The sequence below is a fragment of the Solanum lycopersicum genome, chromosome 1 (assembly GCF_036512215.1).
Source record: "Solanum lycopersicum chromosome 1, SLM_r2.1".
NCBI lineage: Eukaryota > Viridiplantae > Streptophyta > Magnoliopsida > Solanales > Solanaceae > Solanum > Solanum lycopersicum.
The window spans coordinates 3,364,888-3,386,828 of record NC_090800.1 but is presented as its reverse complement, the minus strand read 5'-3'; the positions used below and the strand labels follow the sequence as shown (position 1 = coordinate 3,386,828).

At 34.5% G+C, this 21,941-nt stretch overlaps 3 protein-coding genes and 1 long non-coding RNA gene across 7 annotated transcripts; 1 reads left to right on the top strand and 3 right to left on the bottom strand.

The window, feature by feature from the left end:
* Positions 1 to 334: 334 nt before the first annotated feature.
* On the bottom strand, positions 335 to 3,619 carry LOC101254413 (probable E3 ubiquitin-protein ligase RHC1A). Of its 2 annotated transcripts, none has more exons than XM_004228434.5 (2): positions 3,410 to 3,619; positions 335 to 1,575 (listed from the first exon to the last, which is right to left on the bottom strand). In XM_004228434.5, exon 2 carries the CDS (start codon positions 1,516 to 1,518, stop codon positions 562 to 564), a length of 957 nt encoding a protein of 318 aa, XP_004228482.1. In that variant the 5' UTR covers positions 1,519 to 1,575; positions 3,410 to 3,619; the 3' UTR covers positions 335 to 561. The 2 variants fall into 2 exon arrangements, with proteins under 2 accessions (XP_004228482.1, XP_004228483.1); XM_004228435.4 differs by having other exon boundaries at positions 335 to 1,592; positions 3,410 to 3,613.
* A 2,432-nt stretch (positions 3,620 to 6,051) lies between these two features.
* On the bottom strand, positions 6,052 to 12,673 carry LOC101254930 (THO complex subunit 7A). 3 transcript variants are annotated; one of them, XM_010315177.4, is made up of 4 exons: positions 12,525 to 12,673; positions 9,918 to 10,519; positions 7,171 to 7,308; positions 6,052 to 6,413 (listed from the first exon to the last, which is right to left on the bottom strand). In XM_010315177.4, exons 2-3 carry the CDS (start codon positions 10,509 to 10,511, stop codon positions 7,174 to 7,176), a joined length of 729 nt encoding a protein of 242 aa, XP_010313479.1. In that variant the 5' UTR covers positions 10,512 to 10,519; positions 12,525 to 12,673; the 3' UTR covers positions 6,052 to 6,413; positions 7,171 to 7,173. The 3 variants fall into 3 exon arrangements, with proteins under 3 accessions (XP_010313479.1, XP_010313444.1, XP_004228484.1); XM_010315142.4 differs by having other exon boundaries at positions 9,918 to 10,523; positions 12,525 to 12,669; XM_004228436.5 differs by having other exon boundaries at positions 9,918 to 10,596; positions 12,525 to 12,665.
* Positions 6,413 to 7,500, top strand: LOC138347831 (uncharacterized). Its single transcript, XR_011220390.1, has 2 exons — positions 6,413 to 6,984; positions 7,109 to 7,500. It is a non-coding gene; the product is annotated as an uncharacterized lncRNA (long non-coding RNA).
* A 1,762-nt stretch (positions 12,674 to 14,435) lies between the features above and the next one.
* Positions 14,436 to 20,680, bottom strand: LOC101255230 (ABSCISIC ACID-INSENSITIVE 5-like protein 2). The gene is given in 5 exon segments (XM_069296368.1): positions 14,436 to 14,714; positions 18,037 to 18,108; positions 18,195 to 18,533; positions 18,536 to 18,883; positions 20,557 to 20,680. Coding segments are annotated over 4 exon segments (774 nt in total). The 5' UTR covers positions 18,827 to 18,883; positions 20,557 to 20,680; the 3' UTR covers positions 14,436 to 14,642.
* Between the last annotated feature and the right edge of the window lie 1,261 nt (positions 20,681 to 21,941).

Sequence of the window (21,941 nt, the reverse complement as noted above, 5' to 3'; positions counted from 1 at the left end):
TAAATATTTACTATCTTTTTACAACATTTAATATCATATAATTTTAATGTTTTACAAGCAATATCATAGAATATTTGATTATTACATAAGCAAAATATTAAAATTTAATAATGATGATGTCCGAGATGATTTATAGCACCTCAACTATTTCATCGGTTACAGATTGGGGAGCCTTCCCTTTTCAATTTCACAAGTAGAAGAACCTAGATGGAAGAAACGGAAGGAAGAATGAGACCATAATTTTGAAGTTGCCGCGATCCAAGACCTAGATGACAACCGAACCGAGCATGTCATAACTGAGAAAACTGTTAACGCAATGAAAGAAGAGATGTAATTCTAGCTAGAAGCAAATTTATTATCAAGAACAGATGTATCATTTAACATTTTGAGAACATCATTTACAGAATTCCCTTAAACCATTTCAAGATGTCTCCCACCTATACACCTTTGAAGAACAACTTCCATCCCATGTTACAACATATTGTGTAAAAACACTTCCACTACATCCAAGATGCTGGAAAGTAGGCAAAATCCAAGATGCTGGAAAGAAAATTTCTATAATTAAAAGCGCCACGCAGGGTAATTTGCTTCATTGTTCTCTTCATAGGGTGATGTTGAGCTACTTCCTCCTCCCCTCTCAGGATAGTTGCTAGTGTTTTGGTTGGACGAGCGAAAAGGCCACAAGAATGAAAAAGGATTCCTCCTCCCTTGGTTCTGACTGCTATTCTCCCTGCTACTACCGTTGCTGCCATTGCTAACGTTTCCAGTTCTGGAACTCCAATTGGCTGGGGCACTCGCAGAAGCTCGTGAAGGCAGCTCAAGACGGCAAACAGGGCACGAGTTGTGCCTAACCAACCATGGTACGATACAATCTGAATGGTAAAGATGCTTACATGGCATTTGCCTTGCTTCAGCACCTAATTCAAAGTTATCTTGACAAACTGAGCACTGAGAATCAATGCTGAGGTGCCTTTGAGTGATTCTGACAGTAGGCAAAGCATCTATTGCAGAACGAGGTGCCGGGGGAGGCCCCTGCCGATCATTCACACTGAGCTGCTCAATTAACTGTTGCAGCCCAGGCCCCATCAAATCATCAAAATTTGGTCGCCGATGCCCCATTGCTGGGCTTCCATTGGAGAAAAAGTACTCAAATGCATCATTTTCGGTCATACTAACAGGAGTTTGGCCATGAAATATCAACCATGGACCAGAACCAAAACCCCTCCCACTTCCAGGAACAACACCAGATCTTGTCCTAATGTCAAAGTTTGGGTTTCTTCCTGCCATTCTCTGCCTCATGAATGCAGCAAGGGCATCCATTATACCAAATCTTGGGTCCGGGAAAGGATCCATCAATCCAAAATGAGGATCAGACTCAATATTAGATCTAGTACCTACCATGTCATCGAGCTCTTCAATGAAACCTCCGCCACAATTTGGACAAAGACAAGTAGTTCCTCGAGGCCGAATTGGCTGCCTGCATCTGTGGCACCAGTGTGTATAGCTCCCACTCGACATCCCTTATAAGTGCCTCCTTGAACAAATCCTAAATTTTAGACCAAGCTGCAGACCATCCTGCACCCACAAAGTAACTGTTCAACTATAATAGAGATTACTACCACAACCATTATATGAAATAAGACAATGTAATCAAATAAAGTATTAGGTAGTGCTCAAAAGTGATGCCATGCATCAATCATATTCACCAAAACACATGTCATCTTACACCTTCCATATCTTGAATTTCCCTTTTCCACTTTAAGCCATTTTTAGAAGATCTCTCTTTTTTGCATTCTTTAGGAGCTGGTAAGCCCACCCCTTCCTCTCCCAATGAAAAAAAAAACCCTCCCAAGAAATCTCTCAGGAGAATCGATGACTACATAAAGTCAAGTGCACCCGAGATTTAATAAGAAAATTGTAAAATCTGGATTCTTCATAATTACCAAGGGTTATTCAAATTCTCAACCTTTTGGTTGGAAGTGGAGAGGTCTACTACTCTCATCAAGTAAGTGGTTTTTTCTTCTTTTCCAAAATCCTTTTCTATGACTTATCAAAGAGGGAAAACCTAAGTTGCTCAGACTCGGGTGCGGGTGTCCGATATGGGTGTGGATCTAGAGGTCGTATCCTCTATGATCTAAATTTTAAGATTCAGATATACGGGTCCATGAATGGATACGGGTTGGAGATTTGGCTAAATATAATTCAAATATCTAAAACAAGAGTTATAAAACCTAAATTATGAGATAGTGTGGAAAATTTCAGGAGAAATATTAATCAAAAGGAGAATCCTGAAAGGAGATAAAAGGAAAGGGCGTGACAATAAAAATTTATATATACAAGGTAAATCATTTTCTTCAATTTCACCTTAGTTTTTATTTTTATCATAGAAATCATTGACTCCGTCCAGATTTTCTCCCTCAAATTTGGTCAAAGTATACAAAACTAGTTGACTAGAAGGTACGGATCTCACACCCACATTGTGTCGACACGGCTGCGGCACCGAAAGTGAAGAGTTCAAGCAACTTAGGGGAAAAACACCAATTGGAGCATAATTCTTCCAAAGCTATACAACAACAACACACCTAGTGTAATACCACAAGTGGGGTTTGGGCTCAAGGGAGGGTAGAATGTACACAAAACCTTACCCCTACCTTGTAGAGATAGAGAGGTTTCTTCCAAAGCTATAGTGAAATTCCAATACACTCCATCCAAAATTTACTATGAAGAACTCCCAAAACCACTTCAATAACATTATGCTTTCTTTTTCATCCAAATAAACTTCATCCCACGTTTACTTTGAACTTTAAAGAACTCTCAAAATCTCATTTATTGATTTCACTAACATTTCAAAGTCGGTGCAACAGTCGAGTTTCTCCTTTTGGATAAATTCAAGGAGAATCCAGCATATTGTATATGCCTTTTACTCCTCCCACCCCACACTAGAAGGGGATCACCCTTCTTCATACACGGGGTAAATAACCCTTCTTTTTTCGTAACAAATGATGTCCGAACCAGCTTGTGCCTACCTCGACTATCCCACAAAGTACCAACGACCTCCTTCCAACACAAGTACCAAGTAACTTCACAAGAATAAGACCATCAAAATATACAGTAATTGACCAAATAATCAACCCAAAAACATCCATCTTATGATCTCCAATACTCAAGATCATACAAATTACTCATCAAGATTGCACCTTTACACTTCATCAAAGAACATAGTATGCATAGAACACAAAATCTTTAAGAAAAAAAAAACAGAACCCCATATAGAAACACATATAGATACATACAAAGATATAAATAAAAATGTCAACTTTATGACAAATTTTAAATGAAACCCATGAATTATCTAAACAAAAACTATAAACTTTGTAAAGAAAATGAAAAATTGAGATTTGGGTCTTACCAAGAAGATGATGGTTTGTAGACAGTGTGGAGTTAGAGAGGAACTGAATGAACCCTAAGAGAAAGAAAGGAGACAAAAAGGGAATTATATGTGTTTTTCTACAGTGACATGTACTAAAATGCGCCTGTGGTGCACTTCTATAATTATATTTCAAATTCGGTGTTCGGAGCACATAGTAGAGCTCATATTAAATTTGAATGGATTGCGAATAAAAGAGTCTAATAGGATTTTCTCTTTATCTAATGCTAGAATTGAAATTTGTGATTAAGAGTTAAATAATTTGAGAAAAGGATCTAATATACCCCTCAACTTTGTCATTTAGAGCTGATATATCTCTCGTTATGAAAGTGGTTAGTATCACATATATCCTTTTCCTTTAACGGAAATAAAAAAAGTTTATTTTGGTTTAATTTTTTATTATTTTTTTAAAAAAACATATAATCCTATATGAATATATTTAATTTTGCTTAAACATATTTTTAAAAAAAAATTCAATGACTAATTTAGATTTATTATTTTGATGGTCAATTTTATTTATGTTTCACTTGTAAAACTTATTATCGATAACCGAATTTTTTTCTTCAAATACAAAAAATGAAATTAAAATATAAAAAAAATACTTTTAAATTATAATATAGCCAAAAAACAGTTTTAGTTTTTTTTTCTTTACACTAAGAAATGAAAGAAAAAATAAGAATAAGAAAGTCAAATAATTATAATTGAAAAAGTCAAAAAAATAATTTATGTATGAAAAAGTTTAAAATATACCTTGAACTTCGCTAGAATAATCATATATGTCCGTCAATAATTTTTAAGAAAATTAAACGTCAAAAGCATAAATTTAAAACTAATTTTTTCACTTTCTTTAAATAAAAAATATATATAAACCATCTATATAATGATAAGAATATACATGAACTACTTTAATAATAAAAGATATATTAATTTCAAAGGACAAAATTGAAAGATATATCAGACTCTGCGCCATAACTCAACCATGTGTGGTGTACTATATGTTATCTCACCAACTATAGTATTGATAACATATATCAATACTATATGTTATCTCACCAACTATATGACAAAAATCAAAATGGTGATTGGATAGGTTCATTATCATTAGAGAATATTATTACACTTTGGTCCCATAAGTTTGTCTTTATCCCATTTTGAAATGAAAAGAGTTCAAACTACATGTCAATCAAGGGGGTTCATAGTATGGTATGATTTTGAAATTTTTGATTCAATGATTTAGATATTTTAGATTTATAAAAATGCTTTGTCATTATTCTATCGAATAAGTGTATTACGTTTCGATTTTAATTTTAATTTGTATAGTTAAATAAGTCGATAACTTTAATGTGTTCGACGTTGGCTAATATACAATATAGAGAATTTGTAAATTTAGCAACGGTAAAAGTCTTTGTATGCTTTGAAATGAATGAAAATTATCTAGTGTTAGGTCGAAAAAATAACACATGTGTCTATATGATTATATGAAATAAATGCAATAAGTTTCTATTTAGTAATAAAATAAAGATAAGAAACTTTTAAGTAAATTATAATTATTATCTTATATATAAAGATCATGTATATAATAAGTATTTCGATATTAAATTTTTTTTTATAAATATCGAATACTATTATTTTTCAAATGCACAACAAATAACGTAATGGGAACACAAAATACCAAAAAAAATCAATTTCGATAGGATAATTCGATATATACACCCAAAAACACAAAATTACACCTTGGTACCATAAGTTAATTATTATTCCAATTTGAAATTAAAAGACTTTGTATAAAGGTGTTTTTAGTGAACTTTTTGCTTGCATCTAAATCATAAAATCTTCAATAACACTCCACTCTAGTTATTTACTTTTTCTTTCAAAATAATTTTTTATTATAATTTAAAAATCAATATTTGATTATAGTGGAGTTTGCTCCAAATCTATTTTCCTAATTTTATCTTGAATTTAAAATAAAATGTGTTATTTTCACATTTACTAATAGTATAACCAAATATAAATTTTATTTTCTAACGTCAAACTTTACAACTTATTGTAGATGAATAACGAGTTGTCAATTTTCTAAACGATGAAGAATGGAGATAAAAAAATTACTCCAAGTAATTGATCAAGTCGACTAATTAAAGTAACGTAATTCCTCTCTTTCACAAAGAATAACTTCGTTTTACTTGACACGAAGTTTAAGAAAATAAAAAAGAATTTTGAATCTTGTAGTCCAAAATTAAAGTTACAATGTACAAAATTATCCTTTAATCTTGTGGCCTAAAATATACCACGTGGAAAGCTGGAAGTAAAATCTTACCTAAAAAAAAAAAGAAAAAAGTCATTCTTTTGTAAACATTAAAAGGGAACGGATGTCATTCAGACATTCTTTTTTAAACGAAGGGAGTATAACATTTCAAGGTTGACTAATTACAACAACAACATACTCAGTATATTTCCACGAGCGAAATCTAGAAAGGATAGAATGCACATAAACGTTACCTTTACCTTTGGAAGGTAGAGAGGTCGTTTCCGATAGACCCTCGGTTGCTGGTCTGACTAATTCTATATATTTAAGTGAAGTAATTTGGATAATTTAATCAAAACTACTAAACTGAATGCCATCTCAATCAAACAAAAACAGAATGGTCCATCAATAATAATGAAAGTGAGATGCCATGTTTCATGTTTTCCATCAATATTACTCCATCTTCCATTCTAGCCACACCAATTTTTGCATGTCAAACTCAAGATCCCACAATAAGAAGACTGTCATATTGAACATTTCTACAACCAGAAACTAAATAGCATATCGAAAAGCTGTTATATAGTCAAAATAAAAATAAGAAAATGAATGCTCTTTGAGGGATGGGGATGTTTACGCTATGCCTCGAAAAAGCCAGGGGCTTGGAAATGCTTACTAAAATACAACAATTGGTAGGAAATATCTGTCATATGACAAAGGCTTGTCCTTACACCTTAGTATGACCAACTGCATAAATGAAGACTGAAGTCAATAAACTGAGATATACAAAGACAATAACGATAATCTTAGTGCACGTAGGGTAAAGGTAAGTCTAAGAAGCCAGAAGATGACATAAAAAGCTACATGTGAAGCACGATGTGATGTATACTATTTCGCATGTTCAATTCTAAGAAAGGCTTAACAGCCCCTCGACCCTACCAAACATGATTGCTGCAACCTGCTGGATTATGCCTTCAACATGATTGTAAAATAGTGAATTTTATCCCTACTTCAGGACAAGGTTGTGACCTGGCGACAGCACCAAATCAAAATAAAGCCAACTTATCCTATACTTCCAAGGATAGAGCTCAGATTGCCCATAGTTGTCGACTTGACTCTGACCAATCTTGAAAGGTTAAATTTTGTAGAATTTTATAACATAAAAGGAACTGTCATGAAGAAGTAAATGCCTATCCAACTGCAGTACTAGCATTGCACTTCATGAATGCTGAAACGTAAACTCCCTGATATGAAGTAAGTTATGCATCATACAACAGCTACAGCCTACAGCACTTAAAGACTTGACTTCCAATATTAGGTATAATTGCTGGTTTTTATAGGATTGATGTATTTAAGCTAGTCAACTTCATTGGGTAAACATTATTTACATGCTTATAAATGTAAAAGTAAATTCAACTAACATCAACCATCTTTTGTGGCAGATGCTACAGTCATATGATGCAGAAAGAGCAAACTTATAGTTATGGAATCTAGGTGTACTCACTTGCTAATCTACAGCCATTGCTTCAGGACCCCCACTACCATTCTCCACCCCGTTCTTATTATGATCATCAACTGCATTCCTCAACTCTTCCACCAAGCTCCTCTGTTCTTCCTCAATTGCGTTCTGCAACTCATCAACCTAAGGAAAAAGTTTGAACATCAGCAAAGATATCCATGATAACTAATTAAAGTGTTCTCATGATGCAGATAATACAGTATGCACTTACAAGAATGTATTTATCAATCTATCTACAAACACATAGTATTTCACATGGATCCTTTACAATAGTGATCCCGTGTCATGTGCTAATTACACGTCAGTTGCTTTTCATGGGTGGTAGAAGAGTTACAGTTTACTTATAGTAATTGGAAGTTGCACAAGGTGACAACTGACAATAAACTAGTGAATAATTGAATCTATATAAGTCAGTGAAAGCTCAAAATGTTAATTAACATGATATGACCATCATATTGAGGAAGATAAAGAAACGGGAAAAGGAAGGCGAAACTAGTTTTAGCATAGCCCTTCACACTGATGGAGCAGCTCAAGATTTGAGATGTTTAAAGCCCCTAAAGATGATGTAAGTAAATGATCAAAAAGGGGTGTCATTAACATAACGGCCCTTCTAACCTTTACTTGTTACATCGTCCTTCTAATCATTAGACACTGAGCTTGTTAATCTCAAGAGTGGAGGTTCACAACGAAAACTGAAGGCATAGATGGGAAAATAAGATTCTTGCCAATGGCCCAATAAGGCCTCGACCTAGTGCTATGGTTCAGACTTCGATACTTGGGAGTGTGAGGCCTTGACCCACTGAAATTTATGGGCCACAAACTCTCAAATGTCTCTAATATATAGAATTCAATCTCTCCACCACCAGAATGGGGGGAAATCATTTTGAATTTACTGGACTTTTTAGCTCTACGATTGTCAGGCTCACAAGGGAAGAGTACTCAACTTAAAAGGAAAGTTATTCTATTAAATGTCATAGTACAACAACTAATATCACTGCCGAACTGGTTGGGTCGGTATATAAATCCTCACGCTCCACTTCACTCCATTTAGACAATTCTCATTCTAAGATTCAATAGATTAGCTTCTCTAGGACTAGAAGTTCTCTACATTTTATATTGATTATACAATCTTAGCTCGTTCGGAAGGATCTCATAATTCAATTATCCAAGGCCATAACAAGAGCAAAAAGACACCCAGCAAATATTAGACTAATATGAGACAACCCACAAGACTAAACCTTAATCTCAACTAGTTGGTATAGACAATATGTATCCTCCTCTTCTATTGTATTTTATTTTCCGCTAATTCTACAGGTTCTAAAAGATTATAGAACCTCTGGTATAACTTTCTCCATGATTTTTAGTCTACTTCATTCTCTTTTTAACACCTATCAATGTTCAAGAGTCAAGACCTACAGGTCAGTGCATTTGGATATCTCTATCGAACACGACCAAACCATCTTCAGTGACCTTCTACTTTTGTCCTCTATGTGTGCTACTTGCACCTTCTTCTGAGTGTAATCCTCAAAGTTGAGATTCAACAAACTAATTTCTTCTCGTTTGGATCGCGTTGCAAGTCATTGTTTGAGGCGAACATTTCCCTAAAACACATGGGGGTTCACCCATGAAACATTCGCTTCAAACCGATGGATGGCTTGTAACAACACTAGTTACAGGAAACTCTTTTACACCTCAATAAGACTTATAATCATTCTCTGGGCAATTTATAGTATGCAAGACCACAATGTTGCAAGTTTCTATAAGAGCCAAAGCAGAATAAGATGTGTTTTTTATAAGTCTTGCTTAACTGTCAAATGACTGCACATAAAACACACAAAAAAAATCAAGTATTGTCTCTTTCATTTACTAATTCTGGAAACTAAAATCAGCAAGGAGGCCCTAAGTTATTTCTTCTAATGTTGTAGTTCTTTTGGAGCAATGAAACCCTTCATCAACACTCAAATTATGTACATTGAAATGTTAAGGAACTAACATTTAAAATAGGAAATTCAGCAAAGTCACCTCACAATTGTTAACAACAGACAAAATACTCACCGCCAAGTTCCCTAGTCTGACTTATATATCACTTTACAACTTTGAGATAATATTGATGACTTCAATAGATAGAGAAATGTAATTGTCAATAAAAAAGGAACGGAAGTTTGATTGCCTTGTAGGCCAGAAAACTAGAACTACAAGGCAATGATGAGAACAAATGGCTACATCTCAGATAATTTTAAAAATCATGCCTAATAAACAACCAGTAGTTCTTCTTCATCAAAAACAACCAGTAGTACTAGAAGCATGCAAAAAGAACTTTGAGAAGCCTGGAATTTTCACCTGCTGATGATGATCACTTTGTTCATATGAATTCACCAGACTTAAACCATCACTTTAGTAAAATTAGACAGTTGACATTAATACGGGAAAAAGATACAGTTAAAGCCAAGAGGGAAAGTCAGGTAAAGTTAGTGTATTTTCTCGATTTTAAAGATTAAAAGTACATAAAGGAAGTATGCAAAATATGAATTCCAAAGTGAAAAGCTTATTGAAGGAGAATTATCCTGTTTCTCTAAAGAAGTTGTGGACCTGTCCCTCATTAGTGTGTTATGTCAGTTCTCTTTAGTTCTAGAGTCTACTCTAGCAATCATAATTCAATAGAAGCAATCAAAAATTTCCAACTAGAACTCCCTGCATAAATCAGGAGACGAGCTTTATAGAAGAATACGCACCACGTGCAATAGAAGTGCAAATTGCTTTTTACGAAGCTCCAACGTTCTTGAACTAGCAGTATTTTCTGCCCCCAACATAGCTATCTCTTTTTCAAGCTCTGTAATAACCTTCTGAGTTTCAGATCTTGGAGGCTGCATGGCAACCAACTTCCTGATAGACTCACACTCTTCTTTGTGCTTCCTCTCTATCTTGCTTTCTTCAAGTTGCCTCTTGAGATCTTCTATCTCGGCCTGAGCTTGTAAAATTTGCCCATTTATCTCATCTTTTAGGTCGTTGAAGTTCTCCTTCTCTCTAAGATTTGCATCTATGACTGCTTTGCTCTTTAGGAGCGGAATCTCAAATGTATTTAGCTCTTGCAAGAAAGCTTTGGCAAGTCTTTCACAATCACCATAGTTATCAGCTTCCTTCTCTACCTCCAAAGCAAAAGCAGTAAACTTTTTCTGAAGTTTCTTCAATGGGGGTTCACCTCTAGTGGTTGTTGTGCGAGTGAGAAGTCTATGCTTAATAATTGAATCATCTTCAAGCGGGCCAAAAGCATAATTTGCAGGCACTGTCTCCCCCTTCCCAGCAACTCTTCTGCCTTTTGCCAACATTTATTTTCCTACCTTGAAAGAAAAACCTATTGTGAAGGACCAGCATCTGATGGTATACATATAACCGTGGATAAACTTGACAGCTCTGAAGAGATAAAACAACACAAATAGGTAAACAGCAAGATCGGGGCAGAAATTTTTCCTAAACATTATTTGATTAACTATGCCTTGTTATAAAATGTTCAGAGATTTCATCTCATTATGACGACTTTTACATTGCCCTCAACTTGCTCCAACCCACTTCCTTCATTTAGGCTAGGACCCAAACATAGCTAGAGTTCCTCACTAAATTTTGCCAGACCCAAAAGCAATCTATCATCATTGATGAATTGGATATATCAGAAAAGCAACAAAAAAAAATGAGATTTGTCTTTTTCTGATAGCAGACTGAAGAGTACAATATTTATTTCTTTTCAGTAGGTAACTTGAGGAGTAGGATCTGACACATGGTTACTTCATCAATACAAATGAAAAGATAAAAGAATTAGACAAGGACAACCAAACAAACAGAGAGAAAAAAAAATGTCAGACCAATGGAGGACTGATAGATTATTCCAAGGCAACAAACAGTTTGGAAGAATCAGATCACGCAGACAATTTTGGGAAAAAAATGATAGTAACTATAAGTGTGTTTGCAACGATGAAAAGTTTTCTCCTTTAAATGTCTTCCTGGATGAAATCATTTTTAAGTGGTTGGTTGCCTTGAAATCTAGAAACTATGTTCTCCTAGGACAGTCATTTTCCGTTATTATCAACATCTCAACTCTTACTTGATTTCATTTGATTTATAGGACAATTAGACATTGTTGTCAATCTTCTAAACTCAAAAATACCACCAAACTCACCTACATATATATCCAACCAAAAGCTAGAAAATGACTCTTATATATAAACTTCTCAAATGGCAAAACCTTTTTCATGGAAAATCTATACCAAATGCATCCTAGAAAGGAAAAATTGGAGAAATTCATAACTCATACGGGACAACAACAACATCATACCCACTATAGTCCCATAAGTGAGATCTTGGGGTGTGGGGTGTGTGCAGACCATACATCTACCTTTGTAGAGTAGAGAAAACTAAAAAATCACAAGAACAATATGGAACAAAATGAAAAGCCATTTACAATTGGAGCCCTTGTTGCTGCATTTGGCTACAAATTACAGTTGCAAACAACAAAAATCAAGAAGAAATAAGAGATCTCAAAAAGTTCATTCATAAATGGTAGTATTAGATGCCTCTTTTCCGCTTGCAAACAACAAACCAATCAACCAATCAACTATGTCCCGTATCCCAAACTAGTTGGGATCAGCTACATGAATCCTCCATAATCGTGTTGCTTCATTTCAATCCCTAGCTAGTTAATGCCCCCTTAGGTAAAAAGTGTATAAATGAGCTGCCTTTAGCTAGCAAATTACAGTTGCAATCAACAAAAATTAAGAGGAAATAGAGAGCTCAATCAATCAAAATTCGGAACATGAGATGCCTTTTTCTTGTTTGCTTGCAAACAATAAATCAACTGTATCTCGGAATCCCAAACTAGTTGGAATCAGCTATATGAATCCTCCATAACCATTTTGCTGATCCATTTGAATCCCTAGCTAATTCATTGTTCAGTAATGCCTACATCCTGCCTATGAAAAGGACTAGGATGGCCCGGGTTAGAGTCATGATCGAACATGACTTGCTTGGTGGACACAGTTAAGAAATAAAGTTGCAACTTGCACCCTTTGGTTAGCAAGTTACAGTTGCAAAATACAAAAATCAATAGGAAAAAAAAAAGAGCTAAATCAATCAAAATTGGGAGCATGAGATGCCTTTGTTTTTCCGCTTACAAACAACAAATCAATGAAATGCATCTCAGAATCCCAAATTAGTTAATATCAGCTGCCGGAATCCTCCATAACCATTTTTCTCCATTTCAATACCTAACTACTTAATCTCCCCCTTATAACCATTCCGTTCAATTGCAAATTACACTGTGTGTGAGAGAGATAGAGAGGGATACATACTTGAAATTCGAGGTGTGAAAAATTGAAAATATCCGGCGCCGGCGAAATCTCCGATCTTCACCGGCAAGTCCTCTCGCTGTTTTGACGATTAAAGAGTGAAGCTCAGGGGTTTTGCATTCTTATGTTTTATTTCTGAAAAACAAAATCATAAAAAGTATTATTTTCGACATTTTAAGGGCAAATTTGTCCATGAAATTTGAAAAAAAAAAGTATAAATTGAAAAAAAAAATATAAAAAATTAAATTTTTTTTTTTTGAAAATTATTAAATAGCAAACTATTAAATAAAATTAAATATTATAATCATAGTTTCTAGTATTTTGTCATTTGCCTCTCTCCCAGATTTCTCACTCATCACTATCTAGATCTCGATGGTTAGTCTATTCTCGCCTTTCTCACTTTATACACCACAAATGTATAAATTATGTTTGTCTTTGTATAAAGCGGAAGAGAATTGTATATATACATATCTTTTCGTTTGCCTCTCTCACGAGAGAATCTCGCTCGCAGCTCTCCTCGCCTCTCTCACTTTATGCAAACATAATTTGTTATTTGTTGTTGTATAAAGCGAGAGAAAATTGTATATACAAATTCATATATTTTCGTTCTATATATTTTAATTATACAAATACAGATCTTTCTATGCATGGTTCTCTTTTACCTTTCTCGCTTTCTCGCCTCATATTTGTATAATTTGTGTTTTTATGAAGCAAGAGATAGATAGAAATTTAATATACGAATGTTTTATTTCGATTCAATTGTATACAAGTTCAAATTTTATGCATACACAATCATTGATACATATACCTAGTAGTTACATATACACAATTATCTAACTGATATACATAAACAATCATTGCACTTTTATACAAACGAGAAGTCTGCCGTCAATTTATACAATTTGATGCTCCATAGGAAACATCCAAAGTTTATGTTTGCTTATGCAAACTATAACTATGGCATACTAATATGATTTTTATGTTTGCTGAATCTAAAATTTACTTTTGTTTTTTATTTTCCATTCGGTGTCCGGTACCACATTAAAGCCCGATTAAATCTTGTGATTTTAAACTCAGAATACCTAAAATGTAACAAAAATATCATTTAGAACTCGTTTGGACTTAGGATTGAACTCATAGATTTTTACTTAGCCGCTTATATCAATATCATTAGTAATTATATTATCATGTTCATATTCCGTGAATAAAAGTAAATAGTACTGCACAAGCTATGACTCAACCATAATTTTATTTATATATGAAAAAAAGTGTTAGGTATTATATAAAAATGAATCTTCTTTCTTTTTTTTTTCTTTTACAAAATATAAAGTCGTGGATCAATTTTATATTAAAAAAAGTATCAAATCATAATATAAAACTCTAGATTCAATTTTTTCTCGAGAATCAAAGCATGAAATAAAATTGCATTCCAAATGCTGATTGCATCTTAAAATTTCAAATCATGATATGAAATTCAATATCAAAACTCCTATACATGTGCTTAAAACATTAAAAAGAAAGTCGATCTCAATTGTTTTTCCCTCTAAAATATTAATACTCCCTTTGTCCCTATTTACTTATCCATTTCGATAAATCACGAAAGAACACAAAAAATTTACTATTATACCCTCATTTAAACTTCTTGAAAATTTTCAAATTTTAATTCAATCTTTTTCTTGAAACTATAATTAATAAGGGTAAAATTATAACTTCACTATACTGATTATTGATATCTTAATATGTGTGTCATTTCTAAGTGGACAACTACATAGGAACAGGGAGAGTACTGTTGTTTGGGTACAATCGAAAAACTATCGATATATCAATACCTTTATCGCTCGATATAAATAAAGTTGAATACCCGATCGTCTTCTCGAACGATCGCCTTCGTTTTTTCAAAAAAAAAAATGCAAATTTGTTTACCAAGGAAAAAAGACCACAGTATAGTAAAGAGTCCATTTCATCTTCAGTTTTTTCATGTGCATCTATAAACATATACAGATAAAAACAAAGATCAAACATTCTAACATCTATCTCCCAACTACCTAATAAGATGTTTCATAGAGGATACACAAATCCTATATCTATAATGACTATAGTAACTTCTGCCAAAGAACTCGATCAGAATGAAGTCGTTCGTCTTAGCTGATATCTTGGTTCAGACGACAACTCGGATAACATGTTCTCCAGTTCCTGTGTAAGGTAAAAGAGTTCAGTAACAGTCGTTAAAGAGACAACAAGCTGGTATGCTGAACTTAAGAACAGAAATAAGAAAAGGCGGTGTTTTGTGACATGTAGATGTAGCGCGTTTTGCTGAGTTTGGACTGATATCAATACCATCAAGCTAAATAACAAGACATCTAGAAAGGCGAGCAAACTACTGTTCATGTCATGCCTATATGGTTTCAGATTTGCACGCCTTGCAACTGTTTTCCGAACAACTTTGTTACAAGAAAAAGGAAAAGTATTGAAGGCATATAGATTCGAAAAAACAGGAGGTGTGAAAAATGATTTAGCTATTTGAAATCCTAAAGTTCAAACATTGTCGAGAGGTCTGAATTTGAAGACGATTAACTTGAATCACCACATTACAGAACTCAACTGTAGCATCCACAGAAAACAGGTACTCGTATCTTTAAGACAACACAAAATTTGAAAGGAAAGAAAGGATCTACTTCCTAGCGAAAGGATCAGACAAATAGAGTAACTTGTACTGCTTTACCAGGTAATTGACAATATGAGAAAGAACAGAACATCCACATCAATGTCCACTAAATCTTTTTTTTCGGGGGGGGTTTAATAGTTCAGTATCCGAAACCCACTAGCCTGACTAATCAGCGTTGTACCAGTTAGGTCTACCAAGCGAGTAAAGCATTCCCCATCCAGAAGGAATCCCAACCATCCCACTACCACTAAAAAGAGAGCTAAAATGGTCAACGGATCTAGCATTAGCTGCACACACACTACAACAGATGATTCGGAAAGAGTACAATTTGGTACTAATAATACCAATCAGAGATAGATCTTTCACAAATCCCATATATCAGTTACTGAGAAGGCATGGATACCATATATCTCGAGCTGATGGTCTACCACGGGTAGCCGCTCTACCTCACAAGGTACGGTAAGGTCTGTGTACACTATACCCTCCCCAAACCACGCTCATGGGATCACACTGGGCATATTGTTGTTGAGAAGATATGTGATGGAAATTCCAATGTCATGTAGAAAGGAACCAGTATCACTGATCACTTGTTTGAAGGTTTGTAACACATCTTATATCAAATATAATTACTTTGAAGGGATACCAAACGTGTGTAACTCAAAGGTCTGATTTTTAGAATAGTAATCCTATGGCACAAAAACCTCATCCACTCTCGATTTTGTAGATAAGAAGGTTCTATATCCCTACAGATTCAGGCTCCTTGTAATCAATCACTAGCACTATTGGCTCAGGCTTTCTTTTTTCCTAGAGAGAAGAGACTAAGAAAAAAAAAATACATCAAAAAGAGGCTAAAGTGTACAAGCTTTAATAAGTCCTTATGTTAGCCTGAACCAAGGTGAAGCGATCAACAAACACCATAACACCCAAAGGCCTACTTTTGGATTGCAAAGCAAAAACCAATTCTTGCCATGACAAAAAAATCTCAAATGTGTTGATCCCAAACAATCAAGCAGTAAGGAGTTAGCAGGAAGAAGGTTTCATCATGTCAGTCCGTAAACAAACAATCAGAAGGTTTCTTCCCATAACCAAACTATCACGAGATCAAATTTTAGCATAATGGAAATTCTCTTCAAAACTGACAAGTGCACTATGATGCAGTCAGACGCATGGAAAAAGGTCGTGGAACATGAACCAAAAGTGAAACAAAATACTGATAAGGGAAAAAAACGAATGTTAGATCATAAAATTACCAAGAACTATCAAGATTAAATTTATTTAATTGACATCTTTTTTTTATGACAAGGAAACCTGCAGCCGCTACCCTTGGGATGCGCACAATATAAAAACCCCACATAGGAGAGGTAACCCGCACTAGGTAAGCACGATACGATGAGCTCAACCCAGAAGGCAAACCCCTTGCTTTCGCTAGCAAGGGGCTTCAATCTTGAAACCTCAAACATGGAAGTCCAAGCCCAAACTCCAACTCTTTCCTACACCTCCTCTTTCTTCTCCTTTTCTATAACCTAAGGAAGCAAATATCACTTTGCCTACCAGGGGAGGAAGGAAAAAAGGGAAGTACCAAAGTAAACTCACCTCTAAACAACAAGAAACAAACAAGAAATTACGGAAGGGAAACTCATTCAGTCACTGTGTACTACTACATGCATCTAGGATCATCAGTCCACCAAGCATCCCAAAAACACCATATCAATCATAAAAGGCAGCATTCACTTCTAACCATTGCATCAATTGTTCAGAAAGGCAATTTTGCATTAGTATTATAAAGCAAACATCCTTTTCTGAGTAAAAGCACAGTATTCTTTCTTTTTGACTGGTAAAAGCATAGTAGTCTAAATCTCCACTCCACTAAACTATTCAAAGACACTGGTGATACCAAACAATCCATCACAACACACATGACACAAGTAAGTGAACACTAGATGCGTACTTATTTATATTGGAGATATTCTAAAGCATTATCTACACTTACTAAAATGCAATTGGTTATCATGTACGTACTAGCCTAGTTAATGTTTCCTTACAATTTTTTAAAAATATATCCCGTATCAAGCATTTTCAATCCTATATCTTTAAAGCATTGTGACAAATGGTCTATGAACTAAGCACAAATGTAGAGAATATGCAACTCTGCATTTTCCAAGTTAAGGCAAAAAGATTCACACAGTCAGTACGATTGACTCTTGGGGATTTGGGGGATGGGCTTAGAACCAAGTTTGAAGTTACTTGACCCCAAGTCACATTTTCTTTCTTAGCATGCATCAAAAAAACTGATAACTTCCGATATATGTAAACTCATTGATCTTAGCACTCCCATTTTATCTTTATGACATACTTCTGGAGGAACTAACATGTAGGAACTAAGAGTAAAGAAGACTCTTTTTACTTTGAGAAGAGATACATTGGTGTGTTTATTACCTTTCTTTGATATGAAGCAAGATAACCTGAATATACAAACTTTTGACCCCTGTTTTCAAGACTTAGGAGGCCAGATAGATAGGATATCTCTCAGAAGGAGAATGAAGATTATTATCATCCTGGTTACCCTTTAAAATTAATTATCTCACTTCTAAGAAGATTCATCTTTCTACAGTCAACAACAGTCAGCTTTTAAAATGAACTATCCATTATCAGATACTCTTAGGTTACTTCAGACAAATAGCACAGGGCATAGTTGCATATGTTGGCAAAATGGCACATGGAATAGAAGTAGTTGTCGATCAACTTGCTTAGCTCATGAATAAAATCACAAGAAAACACTAGAAATGTTTCTTATTTGAAAGATATATCCAACAATTGAAGCCTCAGTATACATAATGAGAGAACCCTTACCTTCTCTTTCTTAAGCTTCATGTTTTCCTCTTCCAGATGTGACACCTTGTTCACCAGCTCATTGTGGTAAGCCTACACCATGGAAATGAATAGATTAAAATGAGAAATGTAACTGCAAACTGGGGTTGCAAGCAAAATATTGCCAGCCAGCAGCACACCTGTTTTCTGGCTCGGGACCGTGCAGCTGACTCTCTATTCTTGATCTTTCTCCTTAGTCTCCTATCAATAGTCTTATCGATGTCCATAGCACCCCTCTTCCGGTCAGAAACTGGTGTATCAGACAGCGAAGGAGATGGTGACAAGCCTATTGGAGGCACAAAATTTTGCATTGCCGTAGGATTATCCAATGACATTGTATGTCCTAAAGAAGCATCAGCAACGAAAAGCCCGGCTTTCACCAAGTAGTCCTCCAAAGTAGTCTCACCAAGGGTTAGCTCTCTCTCCTGGCTGTTCATCTCCTCAAGATTTATCACCTTCTGCCCTTATTGTATGTCTCTCCCCACACTTTATCAACTGTATCACTACTAATCACCCTTGCCAGAGTTAAGCTAGCCTGATGCTGAAAAGAAGTGGCAGTGGAAGTACCATCAATATTTCCTCCAGAAGTCTGAATTAAATCTGCATTCCACACACTTGAGACTTGTGAGTACTCATCAAAACTCATACTGCCCGGAGGCTTACCTAAATCAACCAACTGATTCTCAACCTCGTAAAGCGTAAGGTTAAACCATGAATTTTGCCTGTCCAATGACTGTAAATGATATTGTTGCCCACTCACATGAGAATTCATGGTCTGAATCCCCAATCATCAAAATCTCCAACCTTAAACCCCTAATAAAAACCTACTCTGTTGAAAAACAACATTCATGGTCAATTATAAAAGAAATAAATCCTCGATCATCCCCATTAAGACCACAACAACCAATCAATCAATCAACTACACACCAATCCTTTATCCTGTACCCTTTACCCGCTAGGGCTCAATCAGAAACTCAATAAATAATGGCCAGCCCTTTTACCCTTCTCAGCCTAAATACCCGATTTTTATCAGTTGCCGGTTCAACATAGTGACATGCACTTAACCCCACACATTAGGTATTGGGCTCATACAACTACACAAAAGCCTAATTCCAAACTAGTTGAATTCTACTTAATGAATCCTCCATATCCATTCTGCTCTACTCAAGCCCCATTTCCCCGTTAAAATCATAAAACAATGGGTTCTTACCCGTTTTAAATCCTCTTCTGTTTTTTAACCCCTCCCTAGGAGCTCCCACCCTTTTTGCTCCTTGTTGACTCAAACCCACAAGCATAGCGTTGGATGTGGAGGGTGTTTACCATCCGACCAACCCCTCTTGTCATCCCCAATCTTCACTTCCAAAAAGCCTTACTTTTTCTCAAAGTTGAAGATCCCCCTACTCTAAACCCCCTCTTAAACTACTTCGAACCAGTCATAGGAATGATTACAAGAACACAAAATTCTTCAAAAGCCCCTACTCTAAACCCCCCTCTTAAACTAAATGAACCAGTTACAGGAATAATTACAAGAATACAATTCTTTTTAAAAAAAAATGTATCGAGCCCCATTTCCACGTTAAAACCAAAAAGAATATTTTTTTACCCGCGCCCAATCTTCTTCTTTTTTTTTAACCCCTCCCTAGGATCTCCCACCCTTTTTGCTCTGTTGCTAACTCGAAACCACAATCTTAGAGGTTTGGAAGTGGGGGATGTTTACCCTCCGAGCAACCCCCTCTCGTCCCCATCCCCAATCTTCACTATCAAAAAGCCTCAGTTTTTCCCGAAGATCCCCTACTCTTAAACTATCTGAACCAGTTTTGGAATAATTACAAGAACACAAAATTCTTTACAATAACCATATCAAGCCTCATTTAACCATTAAACCAAAAAAGCATAGCTTTTTCCCATCCCCAATATTCTTCTTTTCTTTAACCCCTCCCTCCAACCTTAAAGCTCCTCCTATCCTTTTTCTCTCTTGGTAACTCGAACCAACAACTTAAAGGTTAGAGGTGGAAGGTAGTTACCATCCGAGCAACCCCTCTTATCCCCGTCCCCAATCTTCACTATCGAAAAAGCCTTCCTTTTCTCTTGAATATCCCCTACTCTAAACCTCCCTCTTAAACTAGTAATCACAAGAACAAAAACTCTCAAAAGCCCAATCTTTTCCATAAAATCCAGATGCAGCACAATTATATACAGCTATATACATCAAACTAATTAAATTAATTCTGTTCCATTAAGTTCCAGTTCCTTCCAATATCCAAGAACAAGTTTTTATCCCACAATCTTACAAATTACAATAACCCCACATAAAATTTTGATGTAATAGCAAGAAATAACACAGACCCATTACAGAACAACACAAGATACAACAAAAATCCCAAAAAACTCAACAGAAAACATAGATTATATAGTACTAAATTACTGAATAACAAACACCCACAAGACAAAAGTGAGAAAAAAAACTATTGAAAAAAAAAAAAAGAGGAAAGAGGGTATTACCTGGCAGAAGAAGAGGAAGAATCAATTTTTAGTGAAAAAAAAAAAAAACTGAAATCGTATGAGTATCCCACGTATCAGTATTGGTATTTTGCTCAAATCTTGAAACTGTTTTTTTTTCTCTTTTTTTTCTCTTTGTAAATTGGAGATGTTGATGTGGTCGGCCCATTATCCTTTCGGATTCCGGGTCAGGCTTCGCTTTCGTATTGACCCGGATTTTAAATATCGAATATAATAACATAATACGTAAGCACGATTCATAATTTAACGTTAACGTCAATTATGACTTTCTTTGATTGTTTATGAATAAATACTTAGACTTAATATATTATATAAATAAAATGAAATTCAAGGGCCAAAGATAAATACAAATGGGCCAAACACAAATTATTTATTTTTTATTGAAGAATCCTTTATATTTTATTTACATAGCTAACAATCAAAATGTAGGTTGTGTAAGTAGTTAATACTTTCTCCGTTCAGAATTGTTTGTCGTGTTGTGCTTTTCGAAAGTTAATTTGATTAATTTTTAAAGTTAAATTAGATTACATTAATTCGATATTTTTAAAAAAAACAGATATTCTAAAACTGTATGAAAAGTATTATAGAGTACAACTTTTTGCATATTAATATGATGAAAAAATACATCTTAAAATGTTAGTCAAAGTTTTTACAGTTTGACTCTAAAAATAGAAAACACGACAAACAATACCGGACAGAGGGAGTATTAATAAATCAACATTCACTTTTTCGTAAAATAGTGAGGAAGGAGAAAAAAATTCACAAATTTTTTGTTATCGAGACAACAAATAAATTCACGTGTATGTATTTTTATTTATCGATTGTTGTGCGATCTTTTCAAGAAAAAGTACTTGAATTTATAAAAGAGAAAGTCAAGACGAAAATAAAAATGAAACGATAAATTTTCAAGTATTGTGAAAGTATAGATTATGCTTAAGTTCGTAATAACAACGTTTGCTACGTATGTTTTGTTTTCTTTTTAACTCCCTTGTAGTTTGTGTAAGGAAGTTATATTTCTCGTTACAACTTAAATATTTTGAATATGAAATTTTTTTTTAAGATATTTACTGACAGATAATTTATTTCGAAAAAAATAAATATCTGAATCGATCCCTGGATGTTTATATTCCTAAGAGTATTCATGAGCATATAGAAGTTTAAATTTAATGATTTCAAATTTAATTGACAAGAATATGTACACATAAAAAATACAAAAATTTGAATTTAATATAATAATGAAGATATCAATGTTATGTTATTTATTATATTTTCTGCTACATGTTTAAATAATATATTAATATGGTATTATATTATACAAAAAGAGAAAACTATGAAGTTAAATCATATTAATACTTAACAAATGATTC